General features: G+C 45.8%; 1 protein-coding gene across 1 annotated transcript in view; it reads right to left on the bottom strand.

The window, feature by feature from the left end:
- Positions 1-5865, bottom strand: part of NWD2 (NACHT and WD repeat domain containing 2) — a 140022-nt gene extending 134157 nt beyond the window's left edge. The window contains exon 1 of the mRNA XM_054030809.1: positions 5493-5865. Coding sequence (XP_053886784.1) covers positions 5493-5643 — 151 coding nt within the window. The 5' untranslated portion in view covers positions 5644-5865. The remainder of the gene's footprint in view (positions 1-5492) is intronic.
- Between the last annotated feature and the right edge of the window lie 13663 nt (positions 5866-19528).

Below are 19528 nucleotides of genomic sequence, written 5' to 3'. Positions count from 1 at the left end.
TAGAAGACCAATCATTTTCAAATACAGCAACAAGGGTCACTATTAGTATCAACTACTAGAGAAAAATATTTTCACTTATCTAAGCTAGAAAAAAAAGTTTCTATAGATTATTATTGTTTCTAATTAGCCATACCCATGATTGTTGTTTACTGTTCAATTATTCAGTGTAACAGTGTTCAAGAAATCTGAAAGGTAACATCTTTTCTAGCGGTAAAATAGAAACCATACAGCATATTATGTTAACTGTATTGTGGAGATGCCATAAGAGTTCCAGGGTTAAGGTTATATTGAAATTTGCACTGAAATAGGGAATAAACCCCTGATTCAGCAAAGTAATTAAGTATGTGTCCAACTTTAATAAACACTGGTAATTTAAGGAAACTACTTATGTGCTTTAAATTAAGTATATTGCTTATGGGCTTTGCTGGATTGGGACCAGAATAAAGAGTGGCCCAGATCCTCAAAGGTCTAATTGGTGTTAGATTCCCCCAAAACTCCGAGGACCTGGGCCAGTGTCCCTAAATTCACAACACTTACTATTTGATGGCTTGGCCTGCAAGGTCCTGTGAGATGCTGTACACCAGTGGTGGGCAACCTGCAGCCCACAGGCCACGAGACAGTGTTTACATTGACCATTCGCAGGCACGGCCACCCGCAACTCCCAGTGGCCGTGGTTCGCTGTTCCCGGCCAATGGGAGCTTCAGGAAGCGGCGGCCAGCACGTCCCTGTGGTCCGCGCCACTTCCCGCAACGCTCATTGGCTGGGAACAGCAAACTGCGGCTACTGGGAGCTGCAGCCAGTCAATGTAAACACTGTCTCGCAGCCCACCAGAGGATTACCCTGACAGGCCGAGTGTGGCCCCTGGGCCACAGGTTGCCCACCACTGCCGTACACTTTCAACTCCTACTGAAGTCAATGGGAGTTGAGGCCACTCAGCACGTTTCAGGAATGTTCAGAACAGTGGCAGATTTACAGTTAATGGAGCCCTGTGCACAGCTTATTTTTCAGGGGGGCCCCCCTGGGGACCCAGCCAAGAAAAAAAACATTCTCTCTTATCTTTCCCCCCACACCAGTTTTTCATTCTTTTTTTCTTCCTCCTCCTCTATTATAAGTACTGGGAAGTAAATGAAAATAAAGACTGATACCTTGATTGGGGAAGGGGGCTGGGGTGCGGGAAGGGGTGCGGGAAGGAGTGCGGGGGTTGGGCTCTGGGCGGGAGTTTGGATGGGCTCTGGGCTTGGGCAGGGGGTTGGGATGTGGGAGGGGGTGAGGGGTGCAGGCTCTGGGCTAGGGCAGGGGGTTGGGGTGCAGGACGGGGGAGGGGTCAAGGTCTGGGAGAAAGTTCGGGTGGGGGCTCTGGGCTGGGGCGTGGGAGAGAGTTAAGGGGCTGGCGCTTACCTCAGGCAGCACAGCTCTCAAAGCAACTGGCACACACACCCCTCTGGCAGCGGCTCCTAGGCAGGGGAGCCAGGGGGTCTCCGTGTGCCCCTGCCCACTGGTGCCATCCCCGCCCACAAGCGCCACCCCTGCAGCTCCCATTGGCCACAGTTCCCAGTCAATGGGAGCTGCAGAGTTCGCTTGGGGCGGGAGCAGCACGTGGAGACACACACCCCCAGGGGCCACAGGGACATGCCGACCACGTCCGGGAGAGGCCCAGTGTGGAGGGAGGGAGGCAGAGCGTGCAGGGAGCCAGCCACCTTAGCCCTGATGCTGGCATGTCTCTGTGTGCCCCTTGGGGGGCGGGGGGCAGCGGGTCTCCGTGAGCTGCCCAGGGCGGGGGTAGCATGCGGAGCCATCTACCCCACGCTAGGGGCGTGCAGAGACATACCAGCAGCTGGCCGCTTCTGGGAGTGGCGTGGGGCCACCGGCCACAGCACGCAGGTAGCCTGCCTGCCTGAGCCCTGCTGCACTGCCTGCCAGGACTTGGGGGCAGGTTGTCAGATGAGATGTGTGCTGCATTTTGGGGGGCCCCCTGTCGTTGGGGGTCCCATGCCACCACATGGTTTGTTTCACGGTAAATCCACTCCTGGTTGAGAAACTAGAAAGATCAAGCCCAGAGTTCATAAATGGATGTTGTGAGAATTAACAAGTAAGGCTTTGAACCTACAAACACACACAGGATCAGGTCCTAAATCTGTTAGTGAATCTGAAACATTTTCAAATGGGTTCTTTTTCAGAATTATGTTTGTATTCACTGTGGGGGGAGCTCTTTAGAAAATAATTTCCTGATTTTATTAAGATATGAAAATAACTAACTTCTAGATTATAGTTAAATCCAAGGCACAGGCGACTTTTTCTAGTTTATAATTTTTTTTATTTATACGCATTGTTAGTAATAGTTGTTTCTGTCACAAGAAACATCAAAAAATATTTTCATGGATGGATATTTGTCCTCAAGAGGATTCTCTAGACTCTAGGGCCAAGATTTTCCAAAGGGACTAGTGATTTTGGGTGCCTCAGCTTTAAAGGATTTTTATGCCACATGCCTTACCTTTCTCCAAATCAGACTCCTTTTAGGTATCTCAAGTTGGGCACTCAGAATCACGAGTCACTGTGGAAAACCTTGTCTCAGGCTTTCATTTAAAAAATAGAATGTATCTACGCCTTACTGTTGTGAAGAAAAATTTGGAAATGTGAACCAAAGGTAAATCAATGCAATGTTGTCTTCCTGAGTCTGCAAACAGCCTGAAAGAAATCACTAAGAGGCAAAACTGCTCCATTCATCTCAATATGATTAGTAACTGATATCTCAAAGTAACAATTTAAGGAACCAATCCTGCTAACTGTGAGATATGGGCCTAAATATTAACTTTCTAAACTAATTGATTGCTGTGCATTTTAACAGAAATATCTAGCTAATATGACACATGGATGTGATGACAAACAGCTTTGATGACAAATATTATGAAGGCATCACTCAGAGTGACTCCATAGTTAAGAATACATTTACGCTTCCAGCAAGGTTTAAATTGGTACTTATGCATGAATACAATTATGTATCTTCCCCAAATCTGCAGCACTTACTCCTTCTGTACAGAATTAATATCTTGTAGATTTACATTAATCTTTTAAATGGTTTAAGAATTATAAACATTTTTAATGACCATTAGTTGAATTTTATTTTGCTGACTCTACCTTTAAAAATTCTTCTAGCAACAAAATCTCCCAAATTTGGGAGTTGAAAATTGACTCATGCATTCAAAAAAGCTTTGAAAAAGTTACTACTGTGCCAATCTGTTTTCTGTACTCTATTAGTCATAGCCACATGTCTATTTATGCTCTGATATTTGTCATTTTTTTAAATCAAATTAATTTGTCATTTTAAGTGTGACTTTCAGCTTTCTGTTATGTGCATTGAAGATGACAGTATTGTTGAATTAAATTAGTGTATTAGGGAAGACATTAGGGGGTTGATGTGAATGAGTATGGTAAAATTAGTGCACTATTTCTTGGTAAGCAGTATGAATGTTGCCTTAATCTAGGATTTCCTTACTTTCACTATTTGGATTTTTGTAAAGAAATAGACTTGAGCAACTTTAATTCTAAATTAACTGAATTTATGAATGGGAATAACTCCTTCTCCTGAATGTATGCTAAATTCTTCATCTCTAAAGGCAGAATATTTTGTATTTCTAAGAATAGGCTGCTTAATTGTTTCAAGGACTTCTAATAAAGTGCCTGATGCTGCAGTGTTTTTAAATCAAGGCTGTAGACTTCAATGGAAATTCTTCCTTTTAAATAGACAAGGATTAAGATCAAATTATTGTGTTAACTTTAGTCCTCAGCTCTCCGAAATACCTATAGAGAAAAAAAGTTCCCCTTAAATTCTATTTCAGACTAATCACTGTGTATGAGGTACACTTAATTGCAATATATTGTGAAATCTGTACATGAGACTGCCTTTATCATGCAATCTTACTAAGAGACCCCTATACAGTATCCTCAAGTAAAATGCACTTTCTTCTGCACCTTCATTAGAAGACTACCTATTTTTGTTGTTGCCTTGAGTGGTCACTTCACTGTGTTTTGCTCATAGTATATTTCAGGGGTTGGCAACCTTTCAGAAGCAGTGTGCCGAGTCTTCATTTATTCACTCTAATTTAAGGTTTGGCATGCCAGTAATACATTTTAATTTTTTTAGAAAGTCTCTTTCAAAAAGTCTATAATATATAACTAAACTATTGTTGCATGTAAAGTAAATACGGTTTTTAAAATGTTTAAGAAGCTTCATTTAAAATTAAATTAAAATGCAGAGCCTCCCAGACTGGTGGCCAGGACCCGGGCAGTGTGAGTGCCACTGAAAATCGGCACACATGCCATAGGCTGCCTACTCCTGGTATATTTGATTCACCTTATTATAAATATACATAGCCGGTGATACACAGAAACTAAAATCACAGTATTACTCTTCAGGAAAGGGGCTGTAGCAAAATTTGAGTATATCACAGCCTATATTTATGTGAAATGGCCCGTTTCCTAAAAACGGAGCTAAACTTCAGGTAACCTAGGGCAGTGAAATACACGATCCAGCAACTTAGGTGCAAGACTGCTCTTAGACATTTAGTTCTCGCAGCTGCCTCTTGTTCAGCTTTTACCCTTAAAAATAACAGATCCCAGCACGATCCTGGAGCAAGAGCCAGGTACCCGAGTTGTTCCTTTTCAGTTTGTTTTCACAACCACGGGGGAAAAGCTGAGACCCGAGGCCGACCCGAGCCCCCCCCCCGCCCAAGAGCAAGCTGACAGGGCTAGTGGGCTGAAGAGGGGAGAACTAGAGTCATCCGATGCCAGCCGCCCTCAGGGCTGGGAAGCTGGCGACTCGCGACTATGGCTGTGACACTGGGCTGAAGGCGCCCTGAGCAGCTCAGGGCTAGGGGCTGCAGCAGTAAGTACAGGAGAAGAGCCCTGCTCCCCCAGGGCAGGAGTGAACCGCACGTGCCCGGAGGCTCCCCGGGTAGCTGACACGACTGCAGCCGCGGAACCGCCTCCTCTCTTTATTGGGCGGGACCCCTGCCCTGCTCCCCCACAGCCGCAGGCCAGCTGGAGAGGGCTCGCCCCGCTGTGCCTCTGCCCAGGAGGCGCGATCACAAGAACAGCCCAGAGAAAGGAAGAGCAAGAGCTGCTGCTGCCCGCAGGGAGCTGGCTGGCTGGCTGTGCCCGCTTTGGTGCCCTTTCCAGGCAAGCCCCTCAAGCAGAGACATGTCGGGGGGGGGGGCAGATGTGGGCAGACAAGTACCAACTTCTGCCAACACCACCCCGTGCAGAACAGCTGGGAGCTTGCCAAGGCCCCACTGGCTTGTTCTCAGGTGTGATCCAAGGGGTCAGGCTAGCAATGCCCGGCATCAGTGGGGGGAGGCGGGGTGCATGGGGGCCCTGGGTAGAGACCGCTGGAGCCGTGTCTGACAGCCCCCGGGGCTGCAGAGCCAGGGGCACCCCAGGTCCCCCGTGGGGTGGAAAGCGGCCGGTACCCGGGCCAACGCGCGCAGGCGAGTTACCTTCGGGGTTGGCGCTGATGAAGATCCGGACGCTCCTGCCGCTGGGCGCTAGGTGAGACGGCAGAGCCGAGAGGTTCCCGGAGAAAGCCGCCCGCCGGAGCGCCGAGTCCCGCGGACAGGGCAGCCGGCCCGCCGCTCCCGCCGGCCACATCTCCCGCCGCCGCCTGCTCGGCCCCGCAGTGCTCCGCAGGAGAAGCTCCGAGGCAGCCGCAGTCCCCCCTCCCACCCCGGGCTCACAGCAGCCCCCGGCCCGCAGTGGCAGCAGGAGCAGCCGCGCTCGCCACCTGCTCGCTGGAAGCGGCCATACGGGCTCCCCGGCTCCTCTTCTGCCGCCGCCGCCGCCTCTTGTGTCCTCAGAGCAGCACCGGGCGGCAGCGGGAGGTCATCGGCGGCAGAGGCAGCTGGGCTTGAGCTTCCCCCGGCCCCGGGAACGTGCAAGCAGGAGGGCAGCCCACGGCCGAGGCAGCAGGAGGGGCTGCAGAAGCAGGTGGCGGGTGGAAACAAACTTTATGCGCTGAGCTCTTCCCGGCTCCCTGCTGGGGGTTCAGCGATGACTCCACAATCCCGGCCCCATCACCAGCGATGGTGCAGCACAGCAGAGCTCGGCTACTGCGGCCAGCCAGGAGATGCGGGGGGCGGGGGGGCACCTCCGCGGGCATCCACCACGCCAGTGCGCGCCTCTCCCCCCTAGCTTGGCACAAGCGTGGGCGATTTCACAGCTCGGTCCATGAGCCCACCCCCAGCGCCTTGGGCTGTGGCCCCCCTCTCACTCCACACCTGCCCAGGGAGGCACAACGCATCATCAGCTGCTCCTGTAGGACTTCCAGAGAAAGAGAGCGCGCGGGGCTTTTGCAGAGAGATTCTGGATGAGGGGGTCGAGCCTCAGCTCTGATTCTCGGGGGCCAGTCTCAGCAGGGTCCTGGCGGGTGCAGGAGAGCTTGGTCACAGCTGAAACACTGTAATAATAAGTCTCTTGGTTGGTTGATTTTTTCTCATGCATTAAGGGCTGCGGCGTCCAAAAAGGGATCTTCCCTTCTGCAACTCTTCTCCAGCAACATTTCCAGCCCCTTCCCTCCTCAAACTGTTTCACAGCGCCCGGCGGGGATTTTTATAGGAAAACTGCTCCTGGCTCATCCTCTGGCCACTAAAGAGTTCAGAGAGATGTGAGGTTTTTTTGTTGTTTTAATTGCATCTGGGCAGGCTCCCCAGCGGGTCAGCTCCAGCAGAGGGGTTTCATTTCCAAAATCAGTCACTCGTTTGTAAGAAGGATTCAAAGCCCGCTTTGAGAGGCTGCAAGGGGCAGGAAGCGGCCAGCGCGGCTCTGCGGGAGCTCGCTCTTCTTTGCAGCAGTCAGTGGCCAGGCATCCCCGGCGGGCAGCACCAATGAAATATTCAGAAAGGTTGGGGCGTCTGGCGGGGCGGCCGCCGCCTGCTGATCCGGCGGAAACCTTTCACTAGACACGCTCAGGGCCGAGCAGCGCAGAGAGAAAGCCGCGCGCGCGCGCACTAGGGGGGCGCTGGACTGCCTGGCCCCAGCCCGCGAGCCAGGCAGAGGAGCGGGAGATAGTGGCTATGCTGCAGCAGCAGGCGGCGGACCTTTCACAATCTGCAGAGTTTAGAAACCTCCCAGAGAGAGAGAGAGAGAGACAGGCAGGGACCTGGCATCAGATGGGCGGGGGCTAGACCCCGGCCCTTATATGATACTCCCAGACTCCTGGATCAGTTCTTGAAACAAACTGCAGATTCTTCCCCCAGCTGGTATACAGGGATCTTGGTATATTCCAAAGTCTCTCTCTTGATAGATATTTCTTTCTTGGTACATATATAATAATACATATGATATGCATACAGGCTGTATGGTAAATAAGTGATACATAATAAACTTATTTACTGTATGTAGCACAGGTGAATATGATACATTTAAGTAAATATAGCCTTAGCATTTTATAAATCCACATACACGGAGCTTTTCTCCCTGGGGCCAAAATCAGTGCACTGGCTATATACAGGTTGCCTGGTATTTAGCAGTATAGGGAGTCTTTCTCCCCACCTCAGCTACTAGTCTTAAGCTCTCTCTCATGTGGTCTATGCTGGAAAAATGCGTCAGCAACAGGTGAAGCTGAAGTGGGGTTGGATTATGGTTTAGCTGCAAGTGTAGTCAATGGCAAACCGTGTTCAGCATTGTTTCAGAAATTGAAGTAAAAACCTGGTCATTTACTGAAGTGCTGCCAAAGCCAGGGTTTCTTTGTCTGCCCCCTGCCTCCCTTTTGTGCACCTGTGTTCACCAGTGGTTTAGCTGCACCCATTGCTAGCTCTAGTTGTCAGCAACTGATAATTTGTCTAAAGTAGATCAGGCCTAGAAGCAGCCCCTGGAGGCTGCTGACAGCTCACTGAATGAGATATAAGTGATTTGTGGAACAGCCTGGGCTACATCTTATGCATTTTACTAGGGTTAATGCTTAGCTGGACTAGACTCTCTGCTTTTTTTCCAGCTGTAACAAGATAGACAGCATGGAGCCAAGGGCAAGTCATGATTATTCCTGCAACAGTGGAAGCAGCTCCTCAGGGGTGCATTGGGGCCCTTACTTTATGCTGGGCCTTTTTATGTTACAGTTGATCTGGAACCCATCATAAACAGTTTCCTAAGAGAGTTTCTTAAGGAGATTCATCTCATGGCTATGGCTTTTGGCTACCTCAGCCATGATGTGTTGCATTTTATGATGGATCTTGGCAGTCATTTTAACCTAATTAAGATCCCCAGGCTGTCTCATTTTAATTCACTGGGAATTTTGCCTTAGTAGGAATAGGATCACGTCCTAACTGTCTTAGATTCTGCTCCTGTGAAGTGCTCATGTGCAGCACCGGGAATGAAGTGAAATGACAGATGTTGATATGAAAAAGAGGACATGTGTGTACATTGTGGAGGAGTGAGCAGTTCGGCAAAAAGGAGTTTGATTTTTGTCAGTATTTATCAATATTAAAACAAATTTGAATTAATGTAGAAGGTATTTAGTTACTCTTTCTTTAATTTAAGTTTTAATATGTTAAGCTAACAATAAAAGGAACAGGATACCAAGGGATGTCATGTAAATTGAAATATGAAATCTAAATAGGGTATTTATTATGTCAATCATAAAACATTAATTGAAAGTCCCAGTAGACTAACACATTTGGCAAATTTTGATGTGGAGCAAGCTATAATTTGCTTTTAGGTTTTAGAACAAAACTACATCTTTAGGCCTCGTTCCTGCCACACATGAAGACCCTGCCCTCATGTGGCAGCATTCCATATAGGCACAAGAATCCACCCATGGAGCTCATTGTAGGACTGGGCCTGAAGACCTGATCCAAAACCCATTAAATTCAATGGAAAGACTCCCATTGGCTTCAGTGGGTTTGTGATCAGACCTTTAACGTCCAGTTCTTCCTAAATTCTTAAGGTTAATGGGCGATTTGGCATTAATTCAATAGGAATAGAAGCAGACTCTCATTCCACCAGTGACTTGATATAAAACATTATGAGTAAGAGCCTGATCCTGGAAAAACATAAGCAGTAAGTTACTTTATTTATGTGAGTAATCTCTGAGTACTGGGATTGTTCATGTGACTAAAGTTACTCACCTGCATAGGTTTTGAATGAATGAGCCCTATATTAACTACATCCAAATGTTAAAATATATGTTGATCCTATTCTGTAGTTTGTCTTGGCTAAATACTCCTGAAGTCATTAGAACAATCAGATTCATAAGAACATAATACTTTTACACACAAAATTATCAAAGTAGAACATTGCAAAAAGCTGATATTTTCTCTGCAGCCTTTTGTGCTTTATACATCTTATATCTTTACAAGTCAGGTTCAGGTAGGATTTCATGTATTTAAAAGATTTCCATTATCTCTACATTTTTATATCCTGACTATTTTTCTTTGTTCTAAAAAAACTGTTTTAAATATTAGTTGATATGCTTGGTTTTCAGTTGACGTGTGCTCATCACTGGTTAAGTGTCAGATTGGGAACCCTTCCCTTCACCCACACTGGGAAGTAGTTGTTACTTTTATTCAGGCCAAAGTGTCACAAAATGAAAGACAATCTGGCCCTAAATGCTTACAGCTGAACAATATTTTTTGTTTTCACATTTAATTCTAAAAGACATTTTTAGGAATATTTCTTCACTAGTTTGATAAACCTACGCAAGTTTCCTCTAAACATAATACTAGAGTTTAATTAATTCCATATTTCTTTCTCCCCTTTCCCCTCTTCCTGTACCTCTCTTGTTTATCATGTAGCTAAATGCATTTTTTTCAAAGAGACAAGGTAGATGAGGTAATATCTTTTTCAAAGAATGGTTATATCCGACAGAGCACTAATCTCGAGCGACAAGGTGGGTGAGGTAATATCTTTTATTGGACAAAGAGAAGTTGGTTCAAAAAACGGTATTTCCTCACCCACCTTGTTTCTCTAGTATCTTGGGACTGCATAGAACACTAATCTGTAAATTAGGTATAATATTACAAAATGAATATCTTGAATAGATTCAAGTTATTACCCGCAAAAAGAAGAACAGGAGTACTTGTGGCACCTTAGAGACTAACAAATTTATTAGAGCATAAGCTTTCGTGGACTACAGCCCACTTCTTCGGATACATATCTTCGGATACATACTTCTTCGGATATGTATCCGAAGAAGTGGGCTGTAGTCCACGAAAGCTTATGCTCTAATAAATTTGTTAGTCTCTAAGGTGCCACAAGTACTCCTGTTCTTCTTTTTGCGGATACAGACTAACACGGCTGTTACTCTGAAAGTTATTACCCGAGAGCCTGATTCTTATATCCTTGCTCAGATTGAGTAGCATCTTACTCTTAGAGTAGTCCTATTGAAATCAGTAAGACTTTTCAAGATGTAAACTACAACTCAATGGGCCTGATCCAAAGCCCACTGACACTAATAGAAAGACTCCTATTGGTTGCTATAGGATTTGAATCAAGGCCAGTACGTGCTACGTGGTCCTTCAGTTGAAAAAGAATATGTTGAGAGTTACACATCACTTTAAATCTTATTTACTGAAGAAATGAAGAATAAGGATCAACTCTAATTGAATTTAAAGCTTGGATAGTAACCTGTGTGAAAAATTAAATGCAATGCTACGGCTCATATTTAACCGCACAAAAGTCTGGAGATTTAAAATTATGGTTCCCACTGCAAGCTAAACTTGTGTTGTTGTGGATGTTTAATAGATTAAATTTAATGCTATAGTTAGTATATGTCTGGGATTTTCAAAAGAGCTCCACATTGGTTTAACTCATTGTCATTGACTTAGCTGAAGCAGAGTTGGAGAAATGCTGAAGACTTTTGGAAATCCCACCTTGTGGACGTAATGGGCTCATGTTGCTTAGAGCAAACCTCATCTCTGAGGTTTTGTATTTTAAATAATAACATGTGAGTTTATGTAGCATCTTTCCTCCACTAAAATACAGCCATCCACACAGTAGATTGTGGCTATTTAATAATCCACAACAATATTTCACAGTAGTTTAAGGATGTGATTCTGAAAGGTGATGGGCATCCAAAATTCCCAATAACTTCCCATTGAGATGCTGGAAGTACTCTTTGCAGCTCTGGGGATCTGTGGACAGTATTGCTGTGGTAGCAGACCCTCTCAAACCCCCTCTTCCACATGGAAAGAAGAGATCCCAGTGTAATACTGTGTGGAGCAGAATCACTTCACTGAGTAATGACACCATTTGTCCACTCACAGGAGTAACTCTAAAGCTATGCGATTCTTACAGTTGCACATTTGGTTTATAGCCCTTAGCGTGGTCCAGCTCATTCAGTCTTTGCCTTCGCTACTGTCTCTGTTATCAGTTAGTTGCAATCGTGAGAGTGTCCTTTGTACGGAAGAATTGGACTAACAGTACCATCTTATTTCACTTAAGGGCTGAGTCAGGTCAGGATCATGTCTTTATGCAATCAATAAGATGTCAAATAATAACAAGCATTCAGTATAGACATGGATGAGACTTGAATCAGTGCAGTTGAGGTTAAAGGCTCTATATCTCGTTTCTTATGCCCTGGGTCATCGTTTCGTCAAATGAAATGTTTATCTTTCATTGTCCACATATATTTACTGAAGGGTTGTTGGGCTCCTCAAGTTTATAGTTTGCCTTGAAACTGTGATTTCCAGGAATAACATATGCATCTGTAGTCTTACTATGGTGCTGTCCCTGGCCTCCAATCCTTTTATATCAGTTTCTGAGAAATTTCTGGTAAAGTGTCTGATAAATTTAAAGCTCCCACTCTCCATCTACCTTTATCTTTTGAAAAGGAGCTTTTTCCTCCTTCCTTCCTTCCTTCCTTCCTTCCTCCCTCTCTCTCTGCTCCCAGTCCCACACCTCTAGATTTCTGGGATGATCCACTACTCTACTCCTTCCACAGCTTCCATGCAGCTGCAATCAGCCCCACTACTTTACTCTTCTTCTCCAGGTGCCATTGTTTGGTCCTCCCTCCTGTTGAATTATGCCATCATCTACCTTTGCTGATGGGGATGGGGTGAGGGAAGAATTGACCTCATTCTTGTCAGTCTCAGGGCCAGGGCCAGCTCTGGCTTTTTGGCCGCTCCAAGCAAAAAAAAAAAAAAACCAACGGGGTGGCCAGAACGGCAAAGCAAAAAAAAAAAAAAAACCTGCGGCGCAGCTGGAGCGCGGGTGCAGGGGGACCAGCTAGCGGGGGGGGGAGGGCGGGACAGAGAGAGAAGGGGGGCGACCAGGGCTACAGCGGGGGCACTGCCATGTGGCCCCTCCCACAGCGCCACCTCCTGCCGCCTGCCGGGAGAGCTCTGCTCCGGTTGGCAGGGAGGGAAAGACGAGGACTGCCCTGCCAGGGCTTGCTGCAGGGCGCTCCGGTCCTCCGCGCTGCCGCCCCCTACAGGGCGGCCGGAGCGGAACAACAACAACAACAAAAGCAGCCGTGCTGCCCTAGGATTGGGTGGAATGCTGCCTCGAACAATCTGCTGCCCCAAGCACCAGCTTGCTCAGCTGGTGCCTGGAGCCGGCCCTGCTCAGGGCATAGGAACAGTGAAACTGTTCAGAGTTTTGTTAATTTCACTCTTCTCCTTGGAAAAGCTCTACTTCTGCTTGAGTAGAGGCAGAATCTGTGAGATATCACAGTTGGTTCACATTAGGTTCATATTTAGAATGTTTCTCTTAATTATAAGCACACATTCTGCAACTATTGATGGCTTGGATCACTAACTGACACAGGAAGTCATTGAGGGCAAGAACTTTAACAAGATTTATATCGGGACTGGAAATGGGTACAGATAACAAGACTATCCAAAGTTGTTATAATTAATGATAACAATTAAACCTCGTGCATCAGGATTTAAATCAGTCTCTTACTATTAGAGATCAGGACGAGACCCATGTGGGGGCAGATTATCCCACATCTGGCTATTGTAAGATTCCTACTCCTTCCTCTGAAGCATTTGATGCTGGCCTCTGTTGGAGATAGGATACTGAACTAGATGAACTTTGGGTCTGATACAGAATGGCAGTTCTAATGTTCCTATTTTCCCTGCCGACCAAGGAAAGTTTTCTGCTGGGAAGTCTCTGATGAAATCCCTCTAACCCCTTCATGTTTTCCCCACAATTTAAAAAGTTAAAAAAAAATTGCACTGTAATATTTATTTTTGAATCTACAATATAAATTATATATATTATAAATTAATTCCTATTTAAAAGAAAACAGATCTTACAAAATTACACAGGTCTGAGGGGGGGAAAACAAATCACTTTGCTTTTTATGGGGCCCAAACCTGCTAAGCCTTAGGCTAGGGGTGGGCAAACCTTTTGGCCTGAGGGCCACATCTGGGTATGGAAATTGTATGGCGGGCCATAAATGCTCATGAAATTGGGGGTTGGGGTGCAGGAGGTGCTGAAAGCTCCGGCTGCTGGTGAAGGTTCTGGGGTGGGGCCAGAAATGAGTTCAGGCTGTGGTAGGAAGTTGGGGTGTAGGGGGTTGAGGACTCCGGCTGGGGGTGCGGGTTCTGGGGTAGGGCTGGGAATGAGGGGTTTGGGGTGCAGGAGGGTGCTCTGGGCTGGGACCAAAGGGTTCAGCGGGTGGGAGGGGGATCAGCCCCTGGGGCACAGGAGGAGGTCAGGGGTACAGGCTCTGGACGGCGCTTACCTCAAGCAGCTCCTGGAAGCAGTGGCATGCCCTGCAGCTCTCATTAGCCATGATTCTGCGTGGGAGCCAGAGCGGGGACATGCCACTGCTTCCGGGAGCTGCACGGAGCCACGGCATGTGCAGAATGGGGCAAGCCCCCGACCCCGCTCCTGGCTGGAACTTGAGGGCTGGATTAAAACGTCTGACAGGCTGGACGCGGCCCGAGGGCCATAGTTTGCCCACCTCTGCCTTAGGCACATGCGTTATTTTGGCGTTTATCAGTATTCATGTAAATTGTCCATGTGCCTGAAGTTTTGCAGGATTGGTCCCTAGAATGTCAAACTAGTGGTGTTTGTGAATAAAGGATGAATGATCCAGCCTTTAGTACTTAAGTAAAATGTTGTACATAATTTTCTGGTAACAAATACAACCATCTTTAGTTGAACCTCAAACTGAAGGTGAAATCCTGGCCCTGTTGAAATCAATGGGAATTTTGCCAATTGACTTCAATGAGTGAATGTACTTAGTCTCAATAACTATAGGCTCCAGGGTGGGCGTTTTCTTCCCACCTTGACTGTAACCTGATATAGAACAGAACAGGGGTCGGCAACATTTGGCACGCGGCTCGCCAGGGTAAGCACCCTGGCAGGCCGGGCCAGTTTTATTTACCTGCTGACGGGGCAGGTTCGGCCGATCGCGGTCCCCCCTGGCCGCGGTTCGCCGTCCTGGGCCAATGGGGGCGGCAGGAAGCGGCGCGGGCGAGCGATGTGTTGCCGACCCCTGGAATAGAACTTTCTCTAGAGTACAGAGAACACAGTTCATTTTTTGAGAGCTGTATAAGTTTGTACCAGTAGGCTTTGGACTGGATGACTGATGAGAATAGACTTTCTTATGAGATTTTTGGTATTTGTATTTTCAGTCTCGCAGTGACTACTAAGACAACAGCCTTTCTCTTGGTATTTTACCATGATCACCTTAAGTCAGAACTAGGAAGAGCTGAGGTGCTTGCAAAAATGAAAAATTATAAATAGTTTGAGTCTGAATGAGTTAATTCATGTCAATCACAAGAAGGAGTACTTTAGTACTTAAGTAAAATGTTGTACATAATTTTCTGGTAACAAATACAACCATCTTTAGTTGAACCTCAAACTGAAGGTGAAATCCTGGCCCTGTTGAAATCAATGGGAATTTTGGCCATATTTTATTTGAAACCAATTCAGCTGTTAAAGATGATTGAATTTTACAAGGAATTAAGTGGAAAAGAAACAATAATGTGAATTTTTTGTAAGAATGCTTTATAGGTTTGATCCTGCATCATTTAAGTCAATGGGAGTTTTTCCATAAACTTGACTGAAACTTGATTTAAGCCCCACATGAGTATTATAAGAAGGAAATTTAAGAACAATGATGTTGAGAGAATGAGTCAGTGCTGATATCATCATAACTAAGAAAAAGGGCCTTTAAGAATATGAATGGAATACAATTTTTGTTTACTTTTTAAGATGCCAAGGGGTGATATGAAATGATAATATGCCTTCTGCTTCCACTGAAGTTGAGAAGAATTTTGTTATTGCTTCGGAGAGAGCAACACTGGGTCTATTGTCTGCCTTTCTGGTACTCTTAACATTGCTTGCAGAATGGGCATGTAAATAAAGAAAAATAGATATTTCACCTAGGGGGTTTTCAAATGTATTTATACGACATTTCCCTCTTGATTATTCTGAACATGGGGATCTATGTATTTGTAAATAATATTTATGTCACTATACTTTTATGTTTTGGAAAATAATAAAAAGGTAACAATACAGCATGTTAAATGTTTTGGGTTCTTAAATCGTTTTCTTATTTGTTTGTTGTTTTTAAGGCATTTCAGGTCACCTTTAAGATACTTAGACTAAACGGCAACCAACTTGAAGTCTTGCGCTGCTTTGAATGACAGTAGTGGACCTCATGAGCACGTTCAGTGAAATCTGTCCAGTTTTGTTACTGGTGGATTGTAGATCCATAGATTGTGGTGGATTTAGATTTTTGACATGAAGGTAAATGTTAAATGAGGACAAAGAAGCCCAAAGGCAAAATTCTGCAAATGAATGAGGAAGGCATCTGTAATTAGGCTTTCTGGGCACTGAGCTGTAGAATATTCTGGATCTTCTTTTGCTGGCACCATGAGATATTATATTTCCTGCTGCACAGAAGATTTTAAGGGTCAAATCATGCCCTATGTGGACTACTTGCTATGGTAGAATTTCCACAATATTTCCTGGGGTGGCAGTGTTATCCCTTCAATCAGGGCCGGCTCCAGGGTTTTGGCCGCCCCAAGCAGCCGGAAAAAAAAAAGAAAAAAAAAAAGCCGCGATCGCAATTGCGATTTGCGGTGGCAATTCGGCGGGAGGTCTTTCGCTCCGAGCGGGAGTGAGGGACCATCCGCCAAATTGCTGCCGAATAGCTAGACGTGCCGCCCCTTTCCGGGGTGGCAGCCCCAAGCACCTGCTTGGCAGGCTGGTGCCTGGAGCCGGCCCTACCTTCAATGGATTTATGTGATGTTCTGGGGTGCAATCCAGACCAGTGAAGAGTTATGTTACATCTTACCTTATAACCCCGAGTGCCTTGCTACTCTAGCTATGTGTTGGGCTGCCCTCATCCAAAGCTTTGGATTCTGGAACCTGCCTGCAATACCACAGACTTCCACAGGTTTCCACCAACCTTGCTTAGCAGCTGGGAAGGTGACCCCACACTCGTCCCAGCCCCAAATTTCCCCAAAAATGTGTGTTCTGAATTGTCCAGCCCTATCCTGGAACAATCAGAGGAAAGTTAAAGTCCGTTGCTCCTTTAAAGAGTCAATATTCAAATTTGTTATTTTACCTGGAGTTACCAAATAGTTCAGTTTAAACACAGCACTGGATTGGTTTAGATTAAAAATAAAGCAAAGTTTATTTAATTACAAAGAGAGATTTTAAGAATACAAACATAAGGATTAAAGTCAGAAATGGTTACAAGAGACATAAAGATAAAACACTTTCTAGTAGCTAAAACGTAACAAGCTAGACTTGGTTCAAGATCAAATCCCTCCCTACTTGTTTCCATCAAGAGCAACAAGAATGATTAAAGGTCTTGAGAACATGACCTATGAAGGAAGGCTGAAAGAATTGGGTTTGTTTAGTTTGGAAAAGAGAAGACTGAGAGGGGACATGATAGCAGTTTTCAGGTATCTAAAAGGGTGTCATAAGGAGGAGGGAGAGAACTTGTTCACCTTAGCCTCTAAGGATAGAACCAGAAACAATGGGTTTAAACTGCAGCAAGGGAGGTCTAGGTTGGACATTAGGAAAAAGTTCCTAACTGTCAGGGTGGTTAAACACTGGAACAAATTGCCTAGGGAGGTTGTGGAATCTCCGTCTCTGGAGATATTTAAGAGTAGGTTAGATAAATGTCTATCAGGGATGGTCTAGACAGTATTTGGTCCTGCCATGCGGGCAGGGGACTGGACTCGATGACCTCTCGAGGTCCCTTCCAGTCCTATAATCTATGAATCTATGAATCAAGATGGTTGACTAAACTACTGGGTTAGGATCAACCCCCCCCCCCACACACACACCAACAAAAGTGAAAGGGCTGGGACCTTTCCTCTGGAAACTGTCTTCTTAGGTGAAAGACAGATAATTTGGGGTTTCCTGGCCCCTCTCTTTTATAGTCCAATGACTCTCTGAAATGGATTCTTCTGAAAGATACCTCCAGACAAACATCTATTTATAGTTGTGAGGTATGGAACATGGAGCCTGTCTAGAAGGAAGTTTCCTGCTGTTTCTTCCCTGCTGGAGTTGTCTGCTAAAATGAAAATTTTTTAGTTCCTACTTCCTCCAGTGCAAGTGAATGAACATTAGACATGTGATTGACAATCTCCTCTCCTGCTGTGATAGTGTAAAGTTTTCTTCCACCCCTTGTTAGCTTGATGGGTCTGTTTACAAAATATGTAACTACATTCCCATTGTCTTTCAAAACACTTTGGAAGTAACTCCCCAGGTGGGGAAACCATATTGTTTTCCCTGGGTGAGGTAATTCCTGTTTGGCTGACAAACACAGTCTAAGAATTATAATTTCAGTTTCTGTCCATAACTTTGCATCAGTTGCTTGCACCTACATTATGCAATAATATTAATAACCAGTGAGTCATGAGCTTTTCATTGGTACCTTTCCTGACACTTATCAGATACTCTTCATGATGCTAAAGAATTGGAGTTACACTTGAACAGATTAAGCCATTACCAGATATCTGGGTACCCCTTGCCCTCTGCCCTTGGGCAGGAGCGGCGGAAGCACCCTAAAAGTGTGTGGGGGGGTCCCACAGGCACTCAAACTGTGGCCCTGCCCCCTTGCACCATCTCTTCTCCCCAAGATTCTGCCTTCACACAGCCTCTTCCCCCAAAACCCCATCCCTGCACCGCCTCTTTTCCTGAGGCCCCGCTCCCGTGTTGCCTCTTCCCCCCTGCCCCCAAGACCCCATTCCCCCCCTCACTCCTTTCTGCCCCATCCCCCCCCATCTCTTACCTAGGAGCGGCGCCAGGGTTTTTGCAGCCCTAGGTGGCAGTGCTCCTCCTCAGAGCATTCGGCGGCAGGGGTCCTTCCACTCCACGTCTTCGGGGCGCTTCGGCAGCAGGTCCCGGAGCGAGTGAAGGACGCGCCGCCAAAGCGCCCCGAAGACACGGAGTGGAAGGACCCCCGCTGCCGAAATGCAGCCGAAGATGGCAAAATGCCGCCTCCCAAATCCTGCTGCCCTGGGTGACCGCGTAGGGTCGCCTAGTGGAAGTGCCAGCCCTGCTCTTACCCTTACAGTTGGTAAAAAGTGGGGGGGCATGGCCCCCTGACCTCACCCCGTGCCAGCACCCCTGCTCTTGGGCTGTTCTTAAGGTCACAATCTATCTCTGTTCTTATATGGTGCCCAGTACCATGCTATCTTAGTGACATCCAGAGTGCAGCCTTCAAACTCCCTGGCTTTCATGGGATCTGAGGAGGCTTTTCAGAAAAAGACTCTCCCTTCAATGGCATTCTCTATGTAGAGACCTAAGAACAATCTTTTAAGGAGCCATTAAGCAGTACAATTACAAATATACAGGTTATTTAATATTTCAGAAAGCTTATCAACTCAGACAAAGAAATGATACTGCCTGCAATCTTGGCTGCTATTGTATGTATGCAAGCACAGGGATATTACACAGTCATCTCCAAGCTCCTGTCTACTCTGCCAGCTGGCATCAGTGCAAGGAATGTTATTTCATCTTCAAGTTTAAAAAAACCAACCAAAACACCTGTCTTATCTTCTGTAACTGCAGCAGTGCTGGTAAGATTTGAAAAGGAGTATTCCAAGGAGGCTCTGTAGAAATTCTTAATTCCCCTTTTCAGATAGATAAGCAAAAGCTTGTGATTTTTCTCTTAAGATGGAAGGGTAGGTGGCTCCAACACATCATTATTTTCATTCCTTATTCCTTGCTTCCTTGAAAGGTTCCCTCCAATTTTAAAAGAGCACAATCAAGGTGTTTGAATAGTTTTTGTCTCTGTTTTTTTATAATAAATCATTGGAAGCTTGAAAGTAAAATCTGCTTCCTTGCACAAAATCTGTTTCTCTCTCTCACACACAAACATACAGACACATACGCACACCCTGCCCCCCAGCAGGTTTACTGATAATTATGCACAAACTATGTTAAAAGAAAATTATTAAGGTTGCAAAGTTAAGAACTCTGAAGTTAGGAAATACCAGAATTAGGGCTGTCTGTGCCATCTTAATTCAGCTCCATTGCGTGTATACATTATAATACAATCTTTAATTACATGATCACATACTATTTATTCCAGAGGAACCCAGTGTTATTCAGTTCACAA

This window comes from Malaclemys terrapin, chromosome 5, assembly GCF_027887155.1.
Source record: "Malaclemys terrapin pileata isolate rMalTer1 chromosome 5, rMalTer1.hap1, whole genome shotgun sequence".
Lineage (NCBI taxonomy): Eukaryota > Metazoa > Chordata > Testudines > Emydidae > Malaclemys > Malaclemys terrapin.
Note: the sequence above shows the minus strand (reverse complement) of the source record. Positions and strands in the feature narration are given on the sequence as shown.